This window comes from Physella acuta, unplaced genomic scaffold (genome assembly GCF_028476545.2).
Source record: "Physella acuta isolate Inbredline_101_S28 unplaced genomic scaffold, ASM2847654v3 ptg001465l, whole genome shotgun sequence".
NCBI classification, from domain to species: Eukaryota; Metazoa; Mollusca; class Gastropoda; family Physidae; genus Physella; species Physella acuta.
The window spans coordinates 172,501-185,815 of record NW_026732980.1 but is presented as its reverse complement, the minus strand read 5'-3'; the positions used below and the strand labels follow the sequence as shown (position 1 = coordinate 185,815).

At 35.0% G+C, this 13,315-nt stretch overlaps 1 protein-coding gene across 1 annotated transcript in view; it reads left to right on the top strand.

The window, feature by feature from the left end:
* The first annotated feature begins 1,767 nt into the window (after positions 1 to 1,767).
* Positions 1,768 to 13,315, top strand: part of LOC131928125 (uncharacterized) — a 16,810-nt gene continuing 5,262 nt past the window's right edge. Inside the window, exons 1-13 of the mRNA XM_059284061.1 lie at positions 1,768 to 2,027; positions 2,624 to 2,751; positions 4,861 to 4,958; positions 5,854 to 5,962; positions 6,582 to 6,677; positions 7,578 to 7,643; positions 8,182 to 8,262; positions 8,815 to 8,944; positions 9,434 to 9,485; positions 10,677 to 10,826; positions 11,463 to 11,574; positions 12,156 to 12,316; positions 13,290 to 13,315. The exon at positions 13,290 to 13,315 is cut by the window's right edge and continues 82 nt beyond it. Coding sequence (XP_059140044.1) covers positions 2,634 to 2,751; positions 4,861 to 4,958; positions 5,854 to 5,962; positions 6,582 to 6,677; positions 7,578 to 7,643; positions 8,182 to 8,262; positions 8,815 to 8,944; positions 9,434 to 9,485; positions 10,677 to 10,826; positions 11,463 to 11,574; positions 12,156 to 12,316; positions 13,290 to 13,315 — 1,199 coding nt within the window. The 5' untranslated portion in view covers positions 1,768 to 2,027; positions 2,624 to 2,633. The remainder of the gene's footprint in view (positions 2,028 to 2,623; positions 2,752 to 4,860; positions 4,959 to 5,853; positions 5,963 to 6,581; positions 6,678 to 7,577; positions 7,644 to 8,181; positions 8,263 to 8,814; positions 8,945 to 9,433; positions 9,486 to 10,676; positions 10,827 to 11,462; positions 11,575 to 12,155; positions 12,317 to 13,289) is intronic.

The following is a 13,315-nucleotide window of genomic DNA, read 5'->3' as shown; positions in this document are numbered from 1 at the left end:
ATATATATATATATATATATATATATACATATATACATATATACATATATATATATATATATATATATATATATATATATATATATATATATATATATATATATATATATGTATGTATGTATGTATGTATAGCGAATCACAGAGTGACACTTAATACTAAATAGTGTTGGAGTAAATCAGGTCTGACATTACAATTAATAACGAAGAAAAACTTACCATTTTAATGGTCTTATTGAAGAACAGTGGGAGGGGGGGTCATTATAAATTGAAGGTTGAAGTTCGAAAACTGGCTGTATCAGTACCTTGACTTCTTTTTTTGGACTTGAGCTCACACAGCTATAATGTGTACCGTACCTAAGATCAAATCAGCTAAAACGCCTGGCCGCTGACCATTATGTTATTCTTTGAGTTATTCGTTGTTAATCTCCCCCACCTCCTCACCTCCCCCCCCCCACCCCAGGTATGACGTAGTCCTTCAAGAAATTGTTTCCTTTCTTTCTTTCCTATGGACCACTAAGTCTCGAAATATCAATTCATAATCATATTCCCTTAAATAGTTTAACGGCGTATAGAAATGTTGTAATACCTGTACAGTAATTATCTCCCATCATCCACTAACATAATGGCAATGTTCTTAAGGGGAGGCTACACGAGACGCTGGAAATTGCTTAATCATTTTAAAACTGCTGACTCAATTTAATAATTAATAATAAGAAAGCTAAAAATGTATATAAAGTAATTATGGATGTTCTTGATCAAAGGTGTCTTTTTCATGGCAGTGTGGCATTGTTCATCCTAATAGTTACTTTTTAAAAAAACCATGATAAATAAATACAACAAATAAAATTAAATTTACCATCAAATTTATTCAATCAATTAATTAGATTTATTTACTTCGCCATTTTGCGACAAGCTACTTTCACAATTTTTTTTTTTTTTTTTTTTTTTTTTTTTTTTTTTTTTGACGTTAATTTTTTTTTTTTTTTTTTTTTTTTTTTTTTTTTTTTTTTTTTTTTTTTTTTTTTTTGCCTCAGACATGTAATTTACAGCGTCAGTTGTGTGTGTTCGCTTTAGTATTACAGTTTTCATCACCGGCTTGTGAGGACTGATACAGATTTACAATAGTAATATTTCTTTCTTACTTGTAGCCTACTTTCATTCATTTAAGATGGTTTACTAATACATAGATCTAATACAAAACGTCTAAATATAAAGAAAAAATAAAAATTAAAAACCAACCTGAAACTGAAAATGCAAATGTGTAATTAAATGATGATTCAAGGGATTTTTTTTCCATCAGCGTGGTGGGCTGAGGGGACGAGAAGGGGGGAGAGGGTTGAATTTGTTTGTTTTTTTAAAGTAGAGCTGAAATGAATTTGGGATTACAGAGAATTAAAATGATACAAATTTTAAGCAATCGGAAAAGTTATGTTATTACATGAGACACGTAAAAGCAAACACTCTTCTATATCTATACAGTCCTCAATTAGTTTTTTTTTTCTTTTTTTTTTTTTTTTTTTTATTATTATTAATTCAATTGTTTTAAACCTTTAAATCAGTAATAATAATTTATTTGATAGATTTTACACAGCATCAAAGACATGAACATCAATTACATATATAATAATCAAATGGAGAAAATAAAATGGCATAAGAACTTCACAAGATAACAACCAAATCATATCTAGCACTTGAGGAGGTCAAACGCGTTGAAGATATCACGATAGAAATCAATAGTTCAATGAGATATGAAGATAACCCAATCAGGCACACTTGTGCCCATCTCTTGCCAAGTGTGTACCAGATTTTTCACACGCTACACGCCTATTATTGTAGTAATTCGTTTAGAATTTTATTTTTCGTATTAGGGTCTAGAGAAAAATTCAAATAGAAAAAAATCGTTAAAAAAAGTAATTAGATTTTGTAATAATATAGTTCATCTGTGAATTCAGGATTATGGTGAAAACAAATAAATAAATCTAAAAACTCGGATTTCTTTTCACTGTTGAAAGAAAAATTAAATTAAGGTAAACCAATCAATTCATAACTTTGCAACAATTGTATTAATAAATAAAATTTATACAATACTCTATTTACTATAACGGGCAACTGCTGCCATATAGTTGAGGGTTAGAGTAAGTGTGGTGATAAAATATCTGCATATTAGACCATGCTAGTAACATTATGAATTGTCTAGCATTAGCATTATATTTATGAAGTTTAATATCTGTAGCATACACCGTACAAACAAAAGTATTTTAAAAACTCAAAAAGAGAACACAAAATACACACATACATTCAAGCATATAGACGGTGTGGTCGGGTGGTAGAGCGATCGATATGCCCATATATATATATATATATATATATATATATATATATATATATATATATGCATATAACGTATATATATATATATATATATATATATATATATATATATATATATAAATATATATATATATATATATATACATATATATATATATAAATATATAATATAACTTTTATAAAATATATGTGTATATACTATATTAATATATATATATATATATATATATATATATATATATATATATATATATATATATATATATATATATATTTAATCCATTTGTTACAGATCTGTAGCGATGTCTCCCCTCACATTTGCCCTGCTGCCTGTCCTGGTGTGTGTGACTACTGCCCTGTTTGATGCTGACTTCTGCGCCAAGAACATGGGACCCTATGTACCCCCCAGCCCTGATGATCGTGAGTACAAACTCACGTGACCCACGTGCACGTTATTCTGAGTGCTAAGCTAGATATCATGTATTTATTTTTATTTTAAACATTTTTGAATACATGAATATGTGTGTTTGTGTTTCTATATTGTTGTGTGTGTGTGTCTGTATTTGTATGTGTATCTGTATTTATGTGGATGTCTGTTTGTCTGTGTGTGTTTATAGTTACTTATATATTTTAAAGTCTTTCTCTCTCCTTCGAGAAAAATTATTTAAGTTTTCGACCTCATGTTTTTTGTTAAAACTATCAATTTATAAGATAAACAATGAAACACTCTGTGCGGATTATAAGAGATATAACCAAATTTGCTTTCTATTGCTAATAATTATTGGTTTTTAAGGCATTTTTACAGTAACGAAGGACCACATTGGACAGTTCGTGAATAAAAGTGTTTCCAACATTTTGTTTTTCTTTTCCAACTATTTAATTTTTTTACAACTTTTTAAGTCATATCGTGTACGCTATTTAGCTGTTTATTTATCTTCGTACACATTTAAGGGAGGGTGGGGTGCCTGTTTCAAAAAGAGGCAACATTGTCTTATCACCAGTCTTAGTCGTTAAAATCCAAAGCTTAATCGCAATTAATCGTTTACGTCACGTTGTTCAGCAATTTTTTATTCATGTTTTATAATGTGTTATAATCTCTTATTCTATTTCAATGAGATTGTATTGTGTTGTACACTGTTATGTTAAACTGAGCCTTTTATCTAAAAAAAAAGCATTGCAGTGGTTTTGAATATTGTAATTAACTATTAAATCCTGAAACAGTAACGCCCCTTGATCAACCACAACACAACATTATCTCCTTTTGGATCTGGTCAACTATACAAGGAACGCAGTCTGCGGTCCACTTTAGTCTTTTATCTTAGCCAAAGATGGTAGCCTTTTATTTTAGTTTACATCAGCTCTATAAGCTTATACAGCTGACTTACTCATAAAATATCGCTTCATTAAGAACAAGTTTATTAGTCACCCTTTCTAACCTTAAGGCCCATTGGACAGATGAAGTAGAGTTCACCTGTTTCAATTAACTCAGAATATGAAGGGATTGCATTATGCCCAGCCGCCTTACTGGGTTGACTCAGGGACGTCGTACGGACTGGAGCCCGGGATCCGAACTCGAAACTTTCGGGTTAGCAATCGAACGCTCCACCTTTTGACCACACCGCCTCATATTGAAACATAATAGATAATTTAGAACTAAATATAGAAAGATATCCAAATCCTGTTAAACTGGATGAAAACATTTTTTTTGCCTTGCCTGTCCTTTCTATCTCGTCTATGTCTGTTCCCTCTTGTTCCTTAAAATTTATAATTCCACCGAAGTTGCAATGTAAATGCCTTCACCTCCTACTAAAGACGGGAATTCCTTATTGCATGAATGTTTCCTTACTAGAGAAAATTTGTCTCCGAGACCTTCGTCTTTTTAATTGTGGATTTCTAGGCCGATCTTTTGACTTTTAGGCGATGTGGCAGCCACCACATCTCTGTTCTTTTGCATGTGCTGATGGCTGTGTGAGAGAAGGCCAGTGTTTCTTCCAGACTTTTTTCTCCGGGGGGGCACGTGAAATTTTCGGGGGGAGGGGCGGTAGAGATCAGTGCTTCTTCCAGACTTTTTTCTCCGGGGGGGGGGGGGGGCACTTGAAATTTTCGGGGGGGGGGGGGGGGCGGTAGACTTTCTTCGGGGGGCGGACACTGTTAAAAGTATATATTTTCTAAATAAATTATATAAATTTCATTTCGTTCTGGGGGGCGGTAAAAAGATTTGGGGGGGGGGGGGGAAGAAACTCTGGTAGAGATACCTGGAAGAGACTCTGGAGAAGGCCACTGTCATGCGCACAAAGTCCAGATATTCCAGCTAGATCCACTGAATCTGACTCTTTTCAATGATCGCTGTCTTCGTAATCCACTGTGTGGGCTTACTGATTGACCCTACTCAGAGAGTTTAATATAATAAGAAAAGTAAACTAAATGTGTGAGTGTGTGTATGGGTTCTCTAACGATTTGTTTTGATTTTCTCCCCCCCCCCCCCCATTACGTCTATGGATGAAACATGTATGTGTGTGTGCGTCACAGCCAAGATGCCGCAGTTCTTCGACAACTTCTACGTGTTCACTGAGAGCAAAACTATGGGCCAGAACCGTGTGGACTACACGGAACAGTACTACTCGCAGGTGAGCATGGCTACCTGCCCCAGGGGAAGGGAGTAGGGTCGCGGGGGGGGGGGGGGGGGGGTACTCGCAGGTGAGCATGGGTACCGTACCCCAGGGGAAGGTAGTATGGTCGCGGGGGGTTTGGGGGGTACTCGCAGGTGAGCACGTCTGCCCTACCCCAGGGGAGGGGTGTGTGGTCGCGGGGGGTTTGGGGGGCTTATTCACAGGTGAGCATGGGTATCGTACCCCAGGGGAAGGGGTGTATGGTCGCGTGGGAGGTGGGGGTACTCGCAGGTAAATACGTCTACTTTACTCCAGGGGAGGGATGTATGTTCGCGGGGGTGGGGTGAGCGCGTCTACCGAACCCCACGTTTATCTACCCCACGGGAGGAGCGTATGGTCCCGGGGGGGAAGGGATTACATACAGGTGGGCACGTCTACCGTACCCCAGGAGATAACGTATGGTCGCGTGGGGGTGGGGGGTAATCGCAGGTGAACACGTCTACCGTACCCTAGGCGTATGGTCACTGGGGGGGGGTCATGTGGCTCACAAGTGAGAACATCTACAATTTGAGATTGTTTAATAAACATCAACAGCATTCGTAACTGTGTGGTAAACGGGGATGTCAGTATGTGTTTAACACCCTCCCCCCCCCCCCCCCCCCCCCCCCCCGCCATATTTGCTAAAGCGGAAGTTCAGCCTAACCTGCGTGGATTGTACTGAAAAGTTATGAAATAAAACACGATTGTTTGTTCTAAAAATAGTTGTTTGTCCTAAAAAATGGTTGTTTATTTTATAAACAGTTACATTATCATCCTAACCCACGGCTAAACTCCGTTAAAACAAAATCGCAAAAAAAAAAAAAGACAATGATTTTTTACTTCGAAAACAACTCTTTGAAAAAAATATTTTCAGCAATCTCAATTGGCCTATGCCAATTTGATGTCGCCCAGTACGCCCGCACAGATCTGGGTGGACGCCAACTACGACGAAGTTTCTGTCGCTCCAGTTCTCCCTAACGGAGGTCAGCGAGAATTTCTAAATTTATTTTTATGGGTTTATAGGTCGCAATACAGTGTGCGCTTATTGATGGGTTTTTTAATAATTGACATTTTCATTGATCGTTTTGACAAAATGTCACAAAACATAATTTGAAACTATTTAAATTAATATCAACATGTCTATGAGCAGTTATAAAATACTGAATTATTAAGGGAATATATAGGCCGATATATATATATGTATATATATATATATATATATATATATATATATATATATATATATATATATATGTGTGTGTGTGTGTGTGTGTGAGTGTGCTTACACAAACACATACGCGCACACACACACACACATATATATATATATATATATATATATATATATATATATATATATATATATATATATATATATATATATATATATATATATATATATATATATATATGCCTGTATAGAGAAAGATTATAATAAACTTACACAAATGTTAGTCAATATAGAATTGTTATCGCAATAACAGCACAGGCTATTAGCATTCATCTATGAGTTTATTTTACTTTTTATGTCTTCTAGTGCAGGAAATCTTATTATTATTAGTATATTTTATACTTGTTGTATTTAAATCTCCACTTGACCAGTGGCCTGTACTGACGTTTTGCTGGAGGACAGCATATTTTTCTCTCTCTTCCACGCCACGCCAGCCAATGGGCACTTCAGTTTAAACACACCGGCAGGTAAAATGTTTGTCTTTTTTTTTAATCGTTAAAACTTGGCTCATGGCATCCTATAGTCCAGCTATGTGTCATTTTCAGTGTAGAATGTAGACTAGAATCAGTTTTTCTTTCAGACTTTTAGGCTGGAGGGTATTTGAAACTTTGGAGGGGGAGGGGTGATTATAAAATTAAAGTGTTGTTCTATTCTGTCAGGGTTGGGGTCAACAGATGTGCTCCGGAGAGGGGGGCCCTCAATGTCAGTGTTTCTTCCAGACTTTCTTTCTCCGGGGGAGAGGGGGGTGCGCTTGAAATTACCGGGAGGGGGGGCGGGGTGGACACTGTTAAAAGTATACATTTTCTATATAAATTCCATTTCGGTAGACTGTCCGGGGAGATGCCTGGAATAAACACTGCTCAATGTAGAGATGCTTGAAATAAACTCTGGCTAGAACAAATAACTCAAAACATGTGAAATGTGCATGCGTAGAATAAAACAAACTAGATCTACAAAGGTCTTGTCGGAATGACGTTCGTGCTAAAGGGGCACAATTCAATGGCAACATAGCTTTGTCTTTGTTACTCCTTTAGTTTAATTTTTCTTTAATATGTGATACATATGCATTGCTGTTAGATCTAAAATAACATTCTTCGTTTATTAAAGAGCAAATGGGCAGTGGTTTTTTGTATTACCCTACTTTCTGAACTTACCCAGCCTCTCGTAGCACATCATCACAAAAGTCCACCACCCTCCCCACCCACGCCTTGAAGTGGATGTCGTTTGTTTTTGGTTTTTTTTTAACACACCAGGGAGTATTTCTTTTCTTGTAGGCAAAACATTGACATTTTTAAAGTCAAATTTAAGACACAATTTCAAATTTTTGTGGTAATGAAATAAGTGTTTGTTGTTTGTTTTCTACACAGCCGTGTTCGGGTGGGAAAAATCTTTGCTGAAAAATATAACTTACAAAGGCAAGAGTTCTGTAAGAGGTAAGCCAACATTATTGTTACTTGAATACTTAGATATAGATCTAGTTAAGTAAGTTAATATTACCCCCCATCATAAATATCATATCAATCATTATCATTTATGTGGAGCCTAGGGACAAACCAAAACCTCTCCATAATAATAATATGCCTACTCGGTTTAGGGCCATTCCTTGAATCAAGTTGGTTCCTTGAGTTGACTTTACGGCGGCTTATGCACTGACAACTGATCTTTTCCAGCCCTGTCCTAAAAAAAATAATAATAATAATATTATATTTTATTATAATTTATAATAATATTCGTTAATCTTTTAATTATCAGCATTCTTGTGAATTATTATGTTATCACTAGCATCACACTAAATTTTACTAAAGCAAAAAAAAAACTAAAAATGTAAAGTTTTATAAAATAGAATAAAATGTTCTAAAATTCTAATCTATGGTCATATTAATTATTTCATCATTTATATTTTCTAAACAATAGAACACAACTACTATAGGCCTGCAATAGTATTACTATACATGTTATTTGTTGTTGTAGGTATCACAACAGATAAATGGTGGACTTGTGAATGGTTGGCATACAATGACACTACTCTATTCACAGAGTGGCAGATAGTTGGTAGGTCATTTTTATCTGGACACTCATGCACATATGTTCTCTAACTATAATCAATTAGTTAAATTAATGTAATAAAATATTACTGTAAATCAGAATAAATCCAGTGACAGTGAGGATGAATTTTGAAGGGTATCTCAATACCTAACTTAAAAATTATCTTTAACCTTTGTTTATGATACAAAGCCGATAGTGAGTATAATTATAGTATAATATATTTATCGATAACAACATTTGTCATTAGAAATTTAAGTTGGCTTGTTTCTTTGTAATAAAATGACATTTTGGAAAATGACCTGTTTTAAAATGACCCATGATAAAATAACCCATCATAAAATTACCTGTTATAAAGTAACCATTTTCAAAAATGACTAATAAAATGACTGATAAAATGGCACACGATCAAATGATAAATAACCTTAGTAGAAAATGACCTGTAATAAAATAACCATTTTTAACCTATGATAAAACTACCTGTGATAAAATTCTGTGATAAAATTACCTGTGATAAAACTACCTTTTTTGACAAGATTTCTTTTTCTACCCACACCACAGATCCTTCAAAGTTCCTTCTACCTGCGGTGTCCAAGAACAACTCAAACAACGCCCCTATCTTACCTGTCAGGTCCACTATCACCACACAGGACAAGTCTGACCCAACCAACCAGATAGTCCTTACCACAATGTAGGTCAATGATGATAATTTTAGCCAGTGTTTCTTCCAGACTTTTTTCTCCGGGGGACACTTGAAATTTTCATTGGGGGGGGGGGGGGGGGGGGCGGACAATGTTAAAAGTATATATTTTGTATATAAATTACATTTCGTTTGGGGGGGGGGGGGTAGACTTTCTTTAAGGGGCTCTCTTTCTCCTCCCCCCCCCCCCCCGAAGAGATGCCTGGAAGAAACTCTGATTTTAGCTTACACCTGGAGGGGTAGGGTCTGCTTAATATGTTGGTCAAAGCTATTCTTAGCTAACAGACAGGTGGTGGGGGTGCTGCATATGTAGGTCAAGGCAGTTTTTAGCATGGAACAGGTATTCAGAAACCTTTTTTAGTTAAGAGTAATTTGTTATACCTTTATATAAAATATCACACTAAGATTATATTCTAGCAAAATGATAGCTTCAATGAATATCTCCCAAGAAGTTATTTTTGAAAAAAATCTATTCTACAGGATCGATTTCACCCATTTTGAAAAAATCCAGCCAAATGATCGCCACTTCAGGGTAAATATTTTTTTTTCTTGCTGGTTTTATTTTAATTCATTTTAAATTTTGTATTGAGCTTGCCCTGCTGTTATTACATCAAATGACCATCAAACCAACCTCAGCATATTGGACCTTTCAAAATATCTAAAACAAAATGACCATCAAACCAACCTCAGCTTATTGGACCTTTCAAAATATCCAAAACAAAATGACCATCAAACCAACCTCAGCATATTGGACCTTTCAAAATATCTAAAACAAAATGACCATCAAACCAACCTCAGCTTATTGGACCTTTCAAAATATCCAAAACAAAATGACCATCAAACCAACCTCAGCATATTGGACCTTTCAAAATATCCAAAACAAAATGATCATCAAACCAACCTCAGCATATTGGACCTTTCAAAATATCCATAACAAAAAAATCCCATGACAATATGGCGCCTAATGAAAGGTTCCCCATATTACTCAGTATGAATGGCCTCCCAACAAAAAGATTTCTGGCAAAATGGTCAATTGTCTATCTGCATTCTACTTGTAAACACATATCTCAGAAAAAGAAACAAAAATGTTTTATGTTTAACAAAACCTAAGTAAAGTACAGACTCCATATAGGGTAGATCATGTGTAATTGAAAACCACAAGGAAATATTAATATAACAGGATCACTCTAAAGGGTCGTACATAAATGACATCACACTCTGAGGGGGGAGGTCGGTCGGTAATTTTGTGACGATGTGTGATGAGGGGGGGGGGTTAAGATGGTGCGACGTCACACTTTTTTTCATTATAAAAAAATAAATGTTAGAAAACAAATTTTAGACGTTATTTCGAGTTTTAGAAAACTTTTAATAAATTGTAATAGGAATTGATTAAAATACTCTATTTTGACAGATTTCAGACAAGAGTTTGGAAAAATATCGATGTTTTTAAAAAAAATTCAACTGCAATTTTGAGGGGGGTTGTAGGCTGAGGTGTGACATCATTTTAGGGGGGGGGGTCTGACTTTTTGTGATGACGTGTGGGGGAGGGGAGGGGAGAGGTAAAAATCGTCAAAAAAAGCCTGACGTCATTTATGGATATCCCCTAAAGTATGCATCTGTTTTAAAAATAAATGAAACAAACCAAACCCCAAACCTTGAACTTAACTAGGAGATTGACATCTACCAAACATCCTAAAAATTAAATGTTTTCCTTGTATTCCAGCTACCACCTGATATGATCTGCGCCAACGCACCCTCGACTCAAATCCCGTTACCTCAGATGCCCAACTACTTCCGGTTCAGAGGTGAACAGATCACATTGGAAGGCTACAAGTCATCCAACCCAGATCCACCTCTGCTCACCTACACAATTGTATGTTTGCATCTTGAAGAGTTCTAATACTGTTGATCCTAAAACTTGACTTGTTTGGTAGTTTTATTAGCCATGTAAATTGGGCTGCTGTGACACTTATTCTTATTAAATTACAAATACCAGTAATCAATACAAATTTGTTTGAAATACAAAAATATAGTAGTTTAAATTATTTTAAAGAATTCTTCTAATCACAGTTAAAACCAAAAATATTATTATTAATATGTGGAAAATCAATTTCTTAAGCAAAATTATGTTGTTTTTTCAATGCAATTATGACTGCTAACTCGAAAGTCTTGACTTCAGATCCCTGGCTTTGGACATTAACCCCTGCTCTGATGAGTATCTGACTCTTGTTAGAGAAACTATGGCATCTGGGCTTAGTGCTGACCACACCATCTTCCTGAACTCTGCTTTATCTGCCAGCGTGTGTCTTGTGCACGATCCCGGTTCATGTCATAGTAAATCTTACATGCTTGAACCAGAAGTCAACTAAATTATTTCTTTAATCTTTATTTGGCAAAACTTGTTTGTTTAGGTTGTTCCATGTTTATTACTTATTCAAACAGGAAGAATACATCCACAACCAAGCCTTGTTTGTTTAGGTTATTCCATGTTTATTACTTATTCAAACAGGAAGAATACATCCACAACCAAGCCTTGTTTATTCAAGATTTTGTAGACCCACCTGACCCAAACACTGGCAGTGACAAATCTTATTTAAGAATAGTCTCTGACTTCAACACAGGTGAAGATTCCATGTGAAATTAATTTTTTTCTCACATTTCATTGTTAAATTGTTTACCTTATTTTAAAAACTCACAGGGTGTACATTATTGAAACATTTTTACCTTTTGTTATAAATGAGTTCTTTTTAAAAAGATAGCTGTCTAGTTTTTAGTTAACATTGATTTAAAGAAATCAAAGGGCAAACAAAGTAACCCAAAGAATTTTGAATAGCCAAGTAACTGGAGGTGCGACATGAATTGCTGAAAAATATTTTTTTTAGATACTTTACTTTTTGTATCCTATTAACCATGCAATTAAGTATATCAATTAATGATTAATTAAGATCAATATTTCTATTTCCTGTTTAATTATGACCAATATATCAATTGATGTTTAATAAGGACAAATAAATCAATTCATGTTTAATTAGGACCAATAAATCAATTAATGTTTAATTAGGACTAATGTATCAATTCATGTTTAATTAGGACAGATATATCAATTCATGTTAATTAGGAACAATATAATAATTCACATTTAATTAAAACTAACTTTTGTTGAAACAAGCTTACATGGCCAAATGTTTTTTTTTGCCTTTAGGGTTAGTCTTTTCATTGAACTTAAATTCCGGCCAGTGTACCATTAACCCCATTGATGCTAGCAACATTGGCGCCTTTGCCCTAGCTGGAGGCTTTGTGAAGATGAGGGATGCCAGTCAGTTCTTTGATCTGGATTCAAGCAACTACACTTACATGGGTCTGGTAAGGTGTTATGATATTTTTTCTACACTTTGATAAGGAGTACTAGCAGAGGGGTTGAGAGTGCAAGTGGACTTAGCTTGAGCTGATCCTATGGACATGATGCTACAGCTTTAAAAAAATATTTAGCTGCAGACAACAGAAAAGAGAATATTAAAAAGTTTATTGCCAACTGCTAAGTAAAATTCCTCTTAAGACTTAGTAATCTATTGGGCAGATGAAGTAGAGTCCATGTGTTTTTACTTTCCCCAACATAAGTCAGGTAATCTTCAGAGCCAGGTGGACTCAGGGATGTCCTACATTCTCAAGTCGGAACCAAGATCCGAACTCAAGACTTTTGAGCTAGCAGTCAAATGCTCTACCATTTGACCACACTTTCCCTCTGCCAACTGCTAGGCCTATTGTTTTCCACCTGGATTCTAATTCCTCTGTGGTGCATTGCATCACCTGTTTTAGGTAAAGGGTCCAATCAAGGGGACCAATCAAGACTTTCTAGATGGTAAACATGTTTTCTAGCACTAGACCATGCCTTCCTAAGTGTCACTGAAATTTACATGTGCTTAACTCTAGCCTTTTGAGCTTTCCTTAATGCGCCACTAATTAAGAGTTAAAATAGACGTGTTCTAATATTGAGTTAGGTTTACGTAAAAGGATGCCTAAGTTCATATTCAGGGTGACATTTATTAACCATGGTCTGAAGTTTAGGGTTAGGACTGAAACAGTGTGCCACTCAACCACTCCATTCCAAATAGAGTTTGTAACAAGGCATTAATTTTCAAACAGACAGGCCCCGCCCCTATACACAGTATATTTTAATTTCCATCTAATATTTACTTGATAATGCAATCTAAATATTAATTTTCTGTAATATTAGAACAACAATGTAAATATTTGACACATGAATTTTTACTCGTTCGATTCAAAGATTACTATAATATTATTTTATTTTTATATTTGTTTTCTGTGTTTTTAAAAGAACCGTGTTGAAGGAAGAGGAATAGA